A 14,153-nucleotide genomic window follows, 5' to 3' on the forward strand; every position below is an offset into this window, starting at 1 on the left:
TGTTTGCAAAGTGCCTTTGCCTGAAGTGTCTGTGATTCTGAAAGATGCCTCAAAGTAGCCAGTCCCCAGTTGGTAGATGCAAGTGTCATTCTGGACCAAACCCAATACTTGCCTGCAGTTGTAGAAATGCTATTTCTAGGCATCTAGCATGTCCTCAGATTTCAATTGTGCTTCTTCATATTTGACACCTGTGAAACTCGGACTTCAGGCATCTCCAGCTGAGCACTGAAGGAAAAAAAAAAAAAAAAAAAAAAGCTAGAATTGAGCCTGCTTTCCTAGTACAATACATCCTGTCATGTGCTCCATGGTGTTAGATTGTTGCATTGCCTTAACTTTATAGTCTCAGCTCCCATGCTCTTAATGAGTAGAATTTAGTTTAGCCCACTTCTAGGACATTTTTTCTTGTTTGTTTTGAGATACTAATGTCATAAAGCTCTCCTGGAAGTTATCTGCTAGGCCTTCAGAGAATTCTAGCATTCTTGCAGGAAGACAGCTGACTTATCCACTCTCTTTTTCATAACCTCACCTGACTCGCACTTTTTGACAGATTCTGGCACGTGCAAAGGAATAATTCTTCCTACCTGCCCATTCTCCTTGTGTTCAAATACGTGAAGGATCACCACCTGAGGTGGATAAAAACAGTTGTGCTTGTTACGCCTCTCCATTGCAAGGGTTGACCATCATGCGTGAAAGACATTAAGGATGCAATTCTCTTACTCCTTCAGCATTTACATAATTCTTTTTTTCCATCAGAATCAACGTCAACATTGTCAATAATTTCTGAGTAGACATATTTTAATCACAGTCACTGTCTTTTCTTATGTTTATTTAATAAGAGAGCTGCAGGAGATCTCAGAAATTGTAGTCAATATGGAGCCCTGATTGCACTATTTGTTACATTAAATATATGAGGATGTGCACCTGATCAACAGAAGAACAGCTGGAGTTATGAGTAAATGAATCATAAGAGTTGGGGAAGAAAATATGTTGGTATATTGGTTTTGCTAGCAATGTTTTGTTTAAATTTCATTTGTGTTTAAACAGAATATGGGCCACAGCCAAATTTATATTTTCAGTTTTGGTTCAACATTTTTGTTGCATAGCCGAAAAAAAATTGAAAGAATTGGAAAGTTAATTTTTAGCTTCTTGTATATTGTCACCTAATACCAGAACTTAGGTAAATACAGATTTTGTTTAATTCATATAGCTTTGCTCTGCAAAGGTCATTACTGATCATGGGCTTTTAGCAGCACTTATTAATCAAAAATATCTTAAGTACATTCCAGTAACATTTCTTATGTCTTGCTGGAGTTTATTTTGGGAGAAGAACAATAGTAGTTAGGGTACAGATAGAGATGGCAAGTTTACTGCACTGCTGTGATTTGCCTGCAGATTTCCAGAGAAGAACAGATGCTGCTTTAATCCACTCTAGCACAAAGCCCTAGTATTACATTAAAGGCGACTGCAAATTTAGCTAAACAAATCTTTTGCTTCCTTATAATAGACAAAAGACTATTTTTTTTGCGCAGATGTCTTTATATAAAAAAGCATTTGGTGTGACTAAAAATATCAAACCTTTTTGTCTGTGCAAGGGAAGCAGAAAATTAGAATGATGGCTTTGATAAATTTAATACAGGAAATTGATGTTGTATATCTGTTAATCAGATTTTTTTTTGTAATTCAGTGTCATCTGGGTTAAACTTGTGCTTAAAAACAAAGGACCCAGTTCCCTCTTGCTTTGTGTTGTGCAAGCACAAGCAAAATGCAATGGTTATGATTTGGTTTGTCTTAATATAAATGGCTAAATATGGGGCAGGCAGTAGAAGAAGAATCAGAAGGGTGATTAACCTTTTTTGGGGAGGAATTTACATTGTTTAGCCCTAAAACTTCAGTTGTCCCTAAAGTCTGTTGGATTAGCAGGATAGACATACCATGAGTTTAAATGTTTTGGTAGGAAGAGAGAAAAACAAAACAAAAAGCTCCTTCTGTTTGGTGATATATGTGCAACCTTTCAGGTCATCTTCATGCAGTGTAAAGGGAAGAAGATACAACCTCAGAATATTTTTTTATTACCAGGTATCTTTTACAGAAATACTTACTGGTAATTTTTAATCTACACTAGGGAAAAGTTCACAGTTTGGCACTCTATAATTTTTCCTACCAGCTTGATACCAGAATGGCCCAAACTTGATCTGATAGTTTCAGACCAGTTAGGGAGTTCAATATAGCTGTAGCTGTGAGCATTGGCCGCATATCCAGGTAGCATATATATATATATATATATATATCCCATATATATATATATATCCCATATATATATGTATATATATGTATGTATATGACAGTGATTCCCTGTCATTGTGGAGGTCGTGTGGAAGAAATCACCACCTAAATGAAATGGACAGCCATGTGCCTGATCCTGCTGCAGTTCCTTGGAGTGGTCACTACTTCTAAAGGAACAGCCTGCTTAAACATCTGCCTTTCTGGTCATCCTTCAGCTTACTAGCTGAAACAGGAGCTTTTCTTTCAGCCTAAATTTTCCCCGCTCTTTCAATTGGGAATAAAAATTATGTTCCTTCTTATGTGGCTCTGCACAATTGTGCTGCGCTGTTAAACAGCAGCTGAATTTCCATCCCGGAGGTGACTGGGGTGAGATTCATGCTTTGAAGTTAATGACATTTCACAGGGTGTTGAATGTTAGATAACATTTTTTGCTACTCTTGAGACCTCAAAAGAAAGTCTGATATTGTTGTTTATATATTCCTTTCTTGCATTTTATTCTGTGACCCTTGTTTATAAGATTCCAGTGCTGTGAAGCACTGGAGAGAAACAGTGGTTTCAAAAAGGAGCTGATTATAATGCGACAAGTTTATGGAGAACTGAACTATTTAGCACTTAGCATCCATAGGAATCTATTAATATTTTGTGGAATTGATGGAGAAAGATGATTGCTCGGCATCTACTGGTAATAGTTGGAAATGGTTGCAACTTGTTGCAGTCTTGGACTTATTGTTAATAAAACATTGAGATGATTTGCATTAGATTGATCCAGAAGAAGAAAATCCAGGCTTTCCCGTGCTGTCACAGGGCAGTGTGCTGCACATGCTTCTGACTTTTGATTGACACTGGCAAAATGTGTGTGTAGAGAGCCTGTATGATATTTCATTTTTGGTAACCAAAAAGGTGGCTATTGTTTTCAGAAGCTGAACTTTTCTTGTTGTCCTAAAAGAGCATTTTGTAGAAGAAAGTGTGAATTAAGAATTCACTCTTATAGATGAAGATCCCATAAAGTCTAATAATGATGCAAACTCTTCAAGACACACACCTCTCCCTTCCCCCCGCACCTTTTAGTGAACCAGTAGTGAACCCAAGTTCTCCATTCTTCTAGACTTGACTTTTCAGAAGAAATGATGCAAAATGACTTTACATTAGCTAGAGCATCTTCTAGCTGGAGCATCATCCTTCTTTTGCTGACACCAGCTGAGTGCAATGCCCACAAAATCATGGAGCCTGCTATTACAGCCTCTTCTCACACAGGACAGGGTGGGGGAAGCCTTTGTCAGCCTTGCTTGTGGTCCCCAGCCCAAGCGGCTCCTATCAGCAGAAGCCAGGAGAGGTCACCAGGCCTCTCCTGGGGCCAAGAATTACAGGGCTATACTGGGCATCTGCCCCCTGCATCCAAACGAGACTGCTTTGGGGGCTTTTCCTGCTTTTAGATCTGTGTGTGTGCAATAACTCTCTAGTGTTAAGCATTGCTTCAAAGTAGCTTATAATATTGCTCATAATAAAGGCAGAACTTAAAAATGGATAACATACAGGCTTTGTAAGTAGAAAATTCTTGGCTTACAGCAGGTTTTGAAGTAGCATTTACAGGTTGCTGAGCCAAGAGTTACTACCTGAGTTACTTTTTTTATTGTGATCAGTGAGGAGGGTCAAGCTCCTACTGAAAGCCTGCATTTAATTCTTTACTAACAGAGAAAGAGCTATTAAAATGTACAGGCTCAGCATAAAGGGGAGGAAATGTAAAAGGAAGGATGTTTGTGAATGAGAAAATGCATTCGTCAGCTCTTCAACTGATTCAGAGGCTGTATGTAATCTTCTGGGGTCTTGTATGGACTGACTATAGATTTACATGCAGTAAGGAGCTGCATGTCTTTCTCAGTATGTCTGCAAGTATATTCTGTGTTTGAACACATTGTCCAGAATCTAAGTAATGTTTAAAACATTTTCTTTACTACTAAACTCCGTACTGCAAACATGAAGTTTCTTACCATATTGTTTCCTTAACTCTTATGTACTCTACATTTTGATACAAACCTAGGGTGTGTTGCAGAGGATAAAAATATCACTTTCATGAGGCTGTTTGTGATTAAAGACTGTTCTAGCAATGATTCTGTTCCAGTAAGTTACAGTAAAGCCCTCTTTTCAGTGGGCGAGGAGTGCTCAAGACCAGTTCTCCTTCTCACTGAAGTCAATGGCAAAGCTGTAAACTTCATTGGAAGCAGGAAAAGGGCTTCTGTGTTCTCATTCATCCGTTTTCTTTCCTGCCAGATGGGAGATTGTATGTGTTTATGTGCCGGGAGTGTGTGTAGGCATTTATGCTTGTTGAAATTACATTATTTTCTCACTTAATAGTTTTTTTTATCTTTCCATCACACACCAAACAAAAGGTAGGAAGTCAAAATGTTGGGTTTGCATAGTGTTTATATTGAGCAATATTTATGTATGCACATATAGGTATTAACATGTGTAAGTATGTGTGCGTACATACAAATCAAAGTTCTTTTTCTATTTTGACCATTAGCAGTTCATCGCATATTTGGTTTTTGTTTTTTTGTAAGTATATTGCTTTAGAACATCTTAACATTTACCTGTAACTTTAGGGAGGATCCAGACAAGTGCTAGAAACTGCTAGAAGTTGGCCAGTCCTTCCCATTCTGCTCTTAAATTTAAGAGAGGAAGAACTTTCACAGATCACTACTTCAATCCGAGTGAGAGAACAAGACATTCTGTGTTTTAGTCATACTCTTTTAAAGTACCCTTCAGTAGTTAATGCCCTTGTATTATTAACTAACTGAAATGGGATCCTTTGCTTGTTCCAAATAAGGTGGGTTTTTTTGCTTTTGTGTGTGTGCATGTGTGTAATGTTTGTTTGCTATGTAAGTGGAAAATATGGCCTAAAATAAATACAGTTGTGAAGTGATCATGGCTTTATCCAGCATAAAGTAATGTTTGATTTTCTTGTCATTCCTGTTGCATGGGCTCTCCAAACATGCCCTTTTGTTGATGATTCTTAATTTCCCTCTGCCTCAGGGTGCAGATGTTCTTGAAGAAAAAGGCCATTCTGCTCAAAGTTTTTCCCCAGCTTTGTATACTGTACCTTATTTATTATTATTTCAAATAGTAAAGAGCTAAAGGTTTAAAATGAGTCAAATGATAGACTTTATCAAGTACATTTGCTCTGAGATATTTTTTCCATGTATTAAATTTCAGTGCTTAGAACACCTTTTCACTTGGTACATAGCATTTTTATTAAGGATCTTTAATTCATGCTTAAAAAGTGCTTTATTGGCCTAAAAAGTGTGAAACAAAGAATATTGTCTAACTGCCAGCAAGCAGGTTTCTTAGTGTCTTTCATCATCACCTCTTCCTCCGATTGGTGTGGCACAGCAGCTGAAGCCGCAGCAGAGGTGAAACACAAGGTTGGTTGGGATATGAGGCTGAGGATTTTTGCATTACAGCAAATGCTGCTTCAGCTGTGCATACAGATCAGTTCTTTCTCAGCTGTAGAAACTAAATCTCCGTTTTTAAAATTAGCATTGTATAAAGGTCAAGTCGAGATTATATGAACATTAGAATACATGTTACTATCTGAAATGTATGTTGTATGTGCACTAAGAGAATTCAAAATGCTGAATAATATATTTGAATAAATAATAATTAGTTGAGGTCAAAATCTGCTACAGTTATGTTGAGAATCTGCAAATTTGTGGAATTCTTCCTGTGTAAGAATTTACACAGGAGGAACAGAATGAATCTGTACTGGTAGGTAGATTCTCACAGCTTTAAATAGTTAGGTACCTCAGATACACTTACTTGTTAGCATTATTCTCTGTAAGAAGGTAAATATCCTTCAGAAGTCTAAATGATATTTTCTAATGTTTTAGTTGTTGCATGGTTTATTTATGCTAACACATGAAAGCTGACCATAAAATTAAATAATAATAATAATAATAAAATATTTTTTTAAAAAATCTATAAAACTATTCTAAATTTGAGAACTTCTCTCCCTGGTAAAAGCCTAAAATCATTATTATAGTCTCCTTCTGATAATAGCATTCCCTGTATTTTTCTAGCAAGTATTAAATGTGGAATACAGACATTGCTAAGCAAACATGTATTTGTTGGCGATTAACCCAGATTAACCAGGAATGACATTCTCTTTCCTTACTTGGGGTGGAAGTTAATGTTTCTAAGCTGTGTGCAAGTCTGTTGATACTGTCAGACTCATTCTTGAACTGCTAAATAATGAAAATAAAGCGTTCTCCTTACCAGACAGGCTTCATAGAAAATAACCAGGAACTGGAAGAGCTTTTTTTTTTCTTTTTTCTTTTTTTTTTTTTAACTCTTCTCTAGTAGATACTTATTTGTTAGTCAACATGCTTTCACTGCTTGACTTAGACAAAGATGATGTATAAGGAGTTTAGCGTTTCTCCTCCTCCTTGGAAGCTGAAGATAATCTCAAGTAAGCTCTCTTCAAATGACTATTTTTAGTTCTTACATCTGTTATAAGGGGTGTTCTCAAAAATGAAAGTGTTGAGTAGTTTTTTGTTTAGTTCTTTTGCCATTGTGCTTGTGTGCGCCTTGTATTCAAAACAAAACAAACAAAAAAAAGGGACATTAATGCCTACATGCCCTTCAGAAGGGAAAGAAGCCTGTCTCTTTTGCCTGCTCTCCGTTACTGTTAGTGGAATTGTGGGTCAAGATGTGGGTGGAGAAGGGAGATGTGTTTGTGTGTGTGATTTTTAATGGTTTTTAACCGGAGTTATTTAGGGAGAATTAAGAGTTGGTAGTGTCCGAATCAGTAGGTGTTGGGAGTTTTCCTGTAAGCCTGAATACAGGGTTTGAAGCAGAGGCAAATGAAACTTTTGCAATCACTTAGTGCTACTTGTCTTTGGACCTTTGATCTCTCTTGCTCCGTTGCTGTGACTGTTTTAACTTCATCTGGGTGTTTTTGGCACTCTGTCACACAGAACACTACAGAGTGAAGTGGTTGGTTTATTAGTTGTTCCTGTTCACTTCTGAGAAATATGCAAATGCTCTTCGGATTTTTCTTGCAGTATTTAACTTCAATAAGATGCATTACTTGGGACATTACTTTGATGTGCATTCAAAGGTTTGTTTTTATACAGAAACAGCTGAACTGTTCAAGTGCGTTCTTAGCAAAACAATTTGGTCAATATTTCTTTCCTGGATCAAACCCTTGGTCAATGACTGTGAATACTGTTGTCCACCATGATGCCTTTGCGCTTTGGCAGCATGTATCTGTAGGTAGCTTGATTTGTTAATATTATTGCTTTTACTGAACTTGAGGGGGGTTTGTGTAAGTTCTTCATATAACTGACTTTTATTTACTAGAATAGTACAAAAGAGAAGTGGTCCTGAGAACTGGTTTCTGTTCTCTTGCAAATTGTACTAATAATATACTGCTGTTCAAATATTCCCACTCCAGTGGGGAATACTTTTAGGTAGAAAAAATACTGAAGAACGTGCTTGTATGAACTACATATGGCTAATTTTGCATTTTTTAAAGTTACATTAAGTTTTTTTTTTTTTATGGAAGGCAATTGGAGATAATACAATGCATGCAGCGGAGCCTTAATTAAATACACCTCCTCATTTATAGTAGAATGCCCCACAGGTACTGAAATCTAAGCCAGCTTTGAAGCAATGGGGTGCACCCTTTTGTCAAATGAATACTTATGTTTGGAGTTACAGATGAGGAGTCATAGTTTTATTTAGCAGTGTTTTGCTTGTAATTGTGGTTTAAATTTTCTCATTAAAGTTAGGACTTAGTTGTACTTGCAAAGACAAGGAAAGGAATGATTTTTCTTAAATGTTTGTACCTGTGTGGAATGCCATGATTTGACCTAAACACTTTTGCCCTTTAAGTATTTTTTTTTCCAGATTTTGTAAAAGGGGTGTCTGAGCACAGCAGCTGCTCTCACAGCTGCCAGTGAGACTCTGTGTTGCTTAGAGCCACTTCCATGGTGGCTTCTGAATGCATTCCCTGAGCTAGGTAGGGAGAAGCTGGATCCATTTCAAGTGGTTATATATAATTAGTAGTTATGATTGGAGTTCTTCAGTCTCCAAATTTAAAAGAGGTGGTTGGGTGGAAGAAATAGGCAGCCTTTCTTCCTTCCTGCGCACTTGCACATATTTATATAGAATATTTATTTTTGAGTGGGACAGAAGTTTTATTTGAGAGTCATGTTTATGGAATGAATGTTTCAGTCAGAAAGCTTCACTGTTAGGTTTGCATTTAATCCATTTCATAAATTATATGGCAGAATCCCAAGATATTTAGATCCCTTATTTGTAGATGCCCTGTTAATGTTTATGGATAGAAATGTTTCTGTGACAAACAAAGGAAGAAAATATGCATGCTGGATTGTTCTCTCAGTAAATATATCTTAAAGAGAATCAGGTTTACAAGCATTTTTCCTGGCTAATAAATGGCATGGCTTCAGGGAAGAGTAGACAAGCTAACAGTAGAGAAGGGACAGATTTGTTTGAAGAATTTCATGAAGAACAATTCATGCTAGTGTTCTACAGTTGCAGCACTGTATGAAATCCTAACCGTGCAAGTTCTTGCTTAGGTTCTGTTTCACTTCAGGTTTTGCAGGCTGCCTGGAGTCTCGGCTGCTGTGTCTGGCAAAGGATGCTCTATCACGAAGAAGCTTTAACAGTTGTCTGCTTCCTAAAAACCGGAGCAGGGTAGTGTCATGGTGAAGCTGAGTAATGGTTTTGCCATCTGACGCTGACTAGAACAATGACTGTTTCTCATATGCTATTCATAATACTTGCACACACCTTCCACTGTTTAGAAGTAAAAGGATTTATTGGGTGTACCTTTGAATTCCTGTTCATTCTTTTGTGGAGATGATAATCCTCGAAAACAATTTCTACAGGGTAGAAGCCCCAAATTACTATGTTGTCATACTTCTCTTCATTATTCAAAACACATTTTTTACAGAGTAAATATAATGCTGATTGGTTCTCATGCGTGCACCATCCAATTACTACAGCCTGTTTTCAATTTCATGTCTTTATATTGCACTGGTGAAAGTCCATTTTAGATGAATGATGAAAATAACTAGTGACTGAAACAACTGGAGAATGTTCTTTAGTAAAATCATTTTCTCAAATCTTTACTCTTCTGCTCAGTGGGTCTTTTGGTTCTATTTTAGGATGTTGCATGCAGTTTTGGTTTGGCTTTTACATTACTTAGAAGCATGTCGAATTTCTTTGTTATTTTTAGTTCCAAACAAAATCTACAGCCTTACTGGCCTGAACATGTGGATGATTTCAGTAGGCATACGTTCTCATTATCTTTGTATGCACACGAGCATACTTGCACACTGGGACACTTCACAACTGGTAAAATGTGAGTTTTTTAGGATAAATGGGAGTACTGAATAAAGCTTTTATATTATTGAGCTGTATATTTCATCTTTATGTAGGTATCATTTTAAAGATAAGCTAGTGGGCTTTGACACCTAGAAAATGGGCTCTTGGCGGCCTGCACGAGGGTGTTGCTCTCTGGTTCAGGCCCAGCAGGGAGTTGTGATGCTGGAGCTGCTCGTGCTGCGTGTGCTCGATGGGCAAACGCGGCGAGTGCCACAGGGGACCCTCGTCTCGCTGCCCGCTGCTGGAGCAAGCGCATCCTGCTCGCGTGCGCGGAGCTGATGTACTCTAATTTTAAAATGTCTGTGGAGCGTGTGGCTCAGTTTTGGCAGGAAAACCAAAGGCATGCAGGCAAAGAGGAAAATACCTGAATCCAGCTGTATTTGATGTTTAATACTGGCTCATTTTCTTTAGAAATAGCAAAATTGTATTTTTTACTTCCCAATGTTGTTAAGATGGTGTATGTGTTTGTCTGTGTGTGTGGAGGGTGTTATTCTGTTAAAACAAAAACAAAACCAAGCGTTGTTACAAATTGGTGTCTATGCAGGCAGAAACTTCAGTGTCAGCTTCTGATAAAATACTGATTCAGTCAGTGCTGGCTGCTGTTCCAAGAAAGTAATTGAGATTTAGGAAGAAACATGTTTTTTTATAAGTCTGCATTAAACCTTTGTTCATGCAAAGTCATGTTCATAGCAATAATTTTTTAAATACTTAAATTCCATTTTCACTGTTTAGCTTCTTCATTCTGTGTTTTTCTGTAAAATATAGACAGTAAATCTCTTTTTTTTCTGGCTTGGCATATAATGAATCTCTGAAAGCAATTGCTTCTGGTTATGGAAGAGATAAGGAAAGAGTAGCAGCTCACATTGGTTGCGGAGGTGAGGGCAGGAGAGAAAGAAACCTGCTCATCCCTACAAGGTGCAAGACTGCAGAAGCGTCCAGCTGCCTCCCCGATTGAAGGGCGTCTGCTCTAGGTGTTGCTGCAAGCCTGCAGCAGAGCCTCTGCCGTGTGTGTGTGTGTGTGTGTGTTGGCATTTGCCACTGGTCACATCACTGAATCCATGGAAGGTCCTTGTAAACGTCCTGTGCCTGGCTCATGTCTCAGGTGGGACGTGGCTCGCAGGAGCCTTTTCACATGTGGCCTTTCTGAGCAAAGTGGGGCAGAAGCTCTGAGCTGGTACGGACTGTTGCCGCATGCGCCTCTGTGTGAAGCCACGAAATCTGTTTTCTTTAGTGCTTCACATGAGACTTATTTGTTGAAACATTTTCCCTTTCTACAAACCTGCACGAAGTAGCACTAAAATGAAAGCAAGATTTTTCCTTTCTATGAAATTATTCTTAAGAAGCTTCTGCTCCTTTAAAATTAATGGACGAGGAAGGGGTGAAGGGTGGTAAATGTTCACATGTGCAGTAGTAGCTGAGCAGGCCTGCTTGCTGTAAGGTCTGTCCTGCTGTGGTACAGGAGGCAGCATGTTGCAAAAGTAATTCCCCGCTTCAAAGGTCAGACATGTGATGGCAGGGAATAGGCCCATGAGCAAAATGAGAGCCTATGAGCATTACAGTCATTTTTGTTTATCACAGTTATGTCTGGAAAAACTACAAAAGACAAGTTAAAAATGAAGAAGAAATGAAGAAGTAATTAGAATTTGAGGTAAAACCCTTTTAAATTCTTTTTGACCAGGGCTGTAAGCATTTTGTTGATGACATTAGAAAGGTTAAGTGATCATCTGGGAGAATCGTTATTGAAATGTTGACATGAGACTGCAGTTAAGTAAAATAATTATTAAACAGTTCCCAATTTAGGGGAGTGGAAGACAAAAAGTTACAGAATCTAAGGGAGAAATGCAGATACTTCATGGCTTCCTGCTGCACGTGACTATATTCTAAAACAAATAGCTGAGCTTGTTTTCAAATAGGCTTTTAATTAGGAACCACTGATGAACAAAATAGTGTGGCCTCATGAGTCAGCAGATGAAATGTATTTTATTATCGAAAGATAAAATATGAAGCATTTTAATGCTAATTATTTCAATAGCTACTTCAGAGTGATTAGTTTGTTGCCAAGGAGTGGTTACACATTTTTGATGTTGCCAGCAAAGCCCTGGATAATTTATCATTTTTAAGTTGAAAGCCAGCTGTATCACTGAGGGAAAGGGATTTAGTTTCCTGTTAGCTTCCTCTTTGGAAAAAGTGATGTGTGCAGACTGAAAATATTTCCAGCTTGAGTAAAGCTGGTTGTAAATGCCTTTGGGGAGAGTCATATTTTGATGGGCAGAGAAAAGACCTGCTTTCAGTTTATAGAAAAAAAAAAAAAGTGTTTAGACAAACATTTTGAGAAATCCGAGGGGCTTTTTTTGTCCCGCGCTCGGGCGAAGCACCCGCTGCGCGGGCGGGCGCGCGGGCCGGGGCGGCTCCTCTCGCAGCCCTCCGTACTTGGAGCTCTCGCACAGGCTCCGCGGCGGGGCCGGCCGCCCGCATCGCAGCGCTGCGCGGCTGGGGAGCCGGGCTTTGCTCTCTAGAGTGGGTGTCTCCACGCGGGTGACCAGGCATGGGGAGAGCGTGTGCAATTGCATTCTTTTAGAGGATGTACCTGTTCTTAAAACAAAAGGTAGGGAAAGTATTGAAATGCAAATGTTTGTGTGGGGGTAAGTGTGTGTTTCCTAAGGCTTTTGAGTGATTAAAAAATAAAATTGTTTTTCTGTCAGTGCTCTGTGTAGACAGGATGAAGCAAATAGTAAATATTTATGTGAATTGTACAAAAAAGAGACACTGTGGAAAAGTCGAAGTGCACATACTCTTGTGAGAATGTCTGACTGTAAGACAGATACAAATCACCCCAAAGAATCACCATTACTTCAGGATGAGCCTTGACTAAGATTCAGTTGTGAAATTATCACAATTGTATGATGAAGTATTTGATATAAAATATTTTTCTTTGTTTTATTCCTTAGCAGTAACAGCAGTCATGTGAGAGCAGTGTTTTATTTGCCAGATAGTTTCTATTGTATTCCCTACCTGAAACTATTTCCTTTCATTAGCTGGAAACATCATCCCTTGGGATGGTTTACCATAAAGCGTGCCAAAAAGATCCCATGGGAGCATTCTTTCTCTAGCAGAGAAATAGATAAGACTTCTCCTGTAGGTATTTTTCTCAACTTCAATTTCTAGGAAAGTAGTAGCTCAAAAGCTCCATTAAATCCCAAATTTCTTTTGGGTGAAGGTAAAATAATAATTTAACATTGAACTGTAATATAGTGATACAAAACTACCATTTTATTTGTCATAGCAAGGAAAAAGATACAAATAGTCATCTGTGGTTTTGAAGCAGACCAACTTGGAAATGGGTGTAACAAAGTATTTTAAGAAATGAATAGTTTTCATTTATTTTACATGGCAGTTGCTAAGTGAGTTACTCAGGATATTACTAATAATTGCTGTGTAAAGTTAAATAATGCTTGAAAACTCCATTTCCTTGCTTGACTCATGCTTTAAAGATGACCTCTGCAATAAAAATAGAGATTGCTTAGCTTACAGTGAAAACTATGGTATTTGACAGGGTACCCACATAACCCCGTAATAACTGCATTTGCATTTGAACACAGTGTGCCAGATGTCTGCATAAAATGACACTGGCAAAATGATGCTGTTAGTTGCTGAGAATTGTGGTATTCGAGACTTATTTGAGGATTTTCCTGTTTTTCCTTTGTCCGTCTAGCGTCGAGGGCGAGGCTCCGAGTAGCGAAACTGGCACATCTTTGGACAGTCCATCCGCTTACCACCAAGGACCTATAACGCACAGCTCAGCTCTCAGCCCGGACCATTACGATCACTCCGCCTACGGGCTGTATTCCATCTCCCCCGGGCAACAAAGATCTCGGAGGCCGAAGCTTCAGCACTCAACATCCATACTGCGGAAACAGGCGGAGGAGGAAGCTATTAAAAGGTCAAGATCACTTTCTGAGAGCTATGAACTCTCTTCAGACCTACAGGATAAGCAGGTATTTGAGCTGTGTTACCTCATTTATAGAAAAGGCAACATGTCTTTAAGCTAGGAAGAATCTTCTAATGGCTTTATTTGTGATGCCGATAATACCATTTTTCCTATAACCAGCTTATCTCAATATTAGCATAGTATTGCTGAGCTTTTTAACTCTTTCTCTGTACTTCCCCCTTCTTAAAAGATGTTAATATTAAAAGTAAAAACAGTTCTCCCAGGAATTGTGATTTCATGCTTGGGACTCTTATTGTTTATAAGAATGTAACAATGTAAAATATTTATCTAAGAAAATGAGTCATTTTAAACTCAGGATGTCTTTGTTGCTGCTGAAAGAAAGGAAGAAATTATGGCCACTAACACACTTTCAATGAATTCGAGGCCTTTGCCTGGTTGGTAAAACCCACTAAAACTCCTACAGGCTGTGCTAAGAACTGGGTAGAAGCTGTGTCCGTGTACAAAGCTGTGTACG

The 14,153-nt window shown here is 38.4% G+C and overlaps 1 protein-coding gene across 11 annotated transcripts in view; it reads left to right on the plus strand.

The window, feature by feature from the left end:
* IQSEC1 (IQ motif and Sec7 domain ArfGEF 1) overlaps window positions 1-14,153 on the plus strand; it is a 265,436-nt gene that overhangs the window by 204,679 nt on the left and 46,604 nt on the right. For all 11 annotated transcript variants that reach the window (XM_088522863.1, XM_088522864.1, XM_088522854.1 and 8 more), the window contains one exon: window positions 13,403-13,685. In XM_088522863.1, the coding sequence (XP_088378989.1) occupies window positions 13,403-13,685 (283 nt within the window). The remainder of the gene's footprint in view (window positions 1-13,402; window positions 13,686-14,153) is intronic.

The sequence above is a fragment of the Tinamus guttatus genome, unplaced genomic scaffold, assembly GCF_059628265.1.
Source record: "Tinamus guttatus ecotype Peru unplaced genomic scaffold, ASM5962826v1 Tinamus_guttatus_pri_ptg000169l, whole genome shotgun sequence".
In the NCBI taxonomy this organism is placed as follows: Eukaryota; Metazoa; Chordata; class Aves; order Tinamiformes; family Tinamidae; genus Tinamus; species Tinamus guttatus.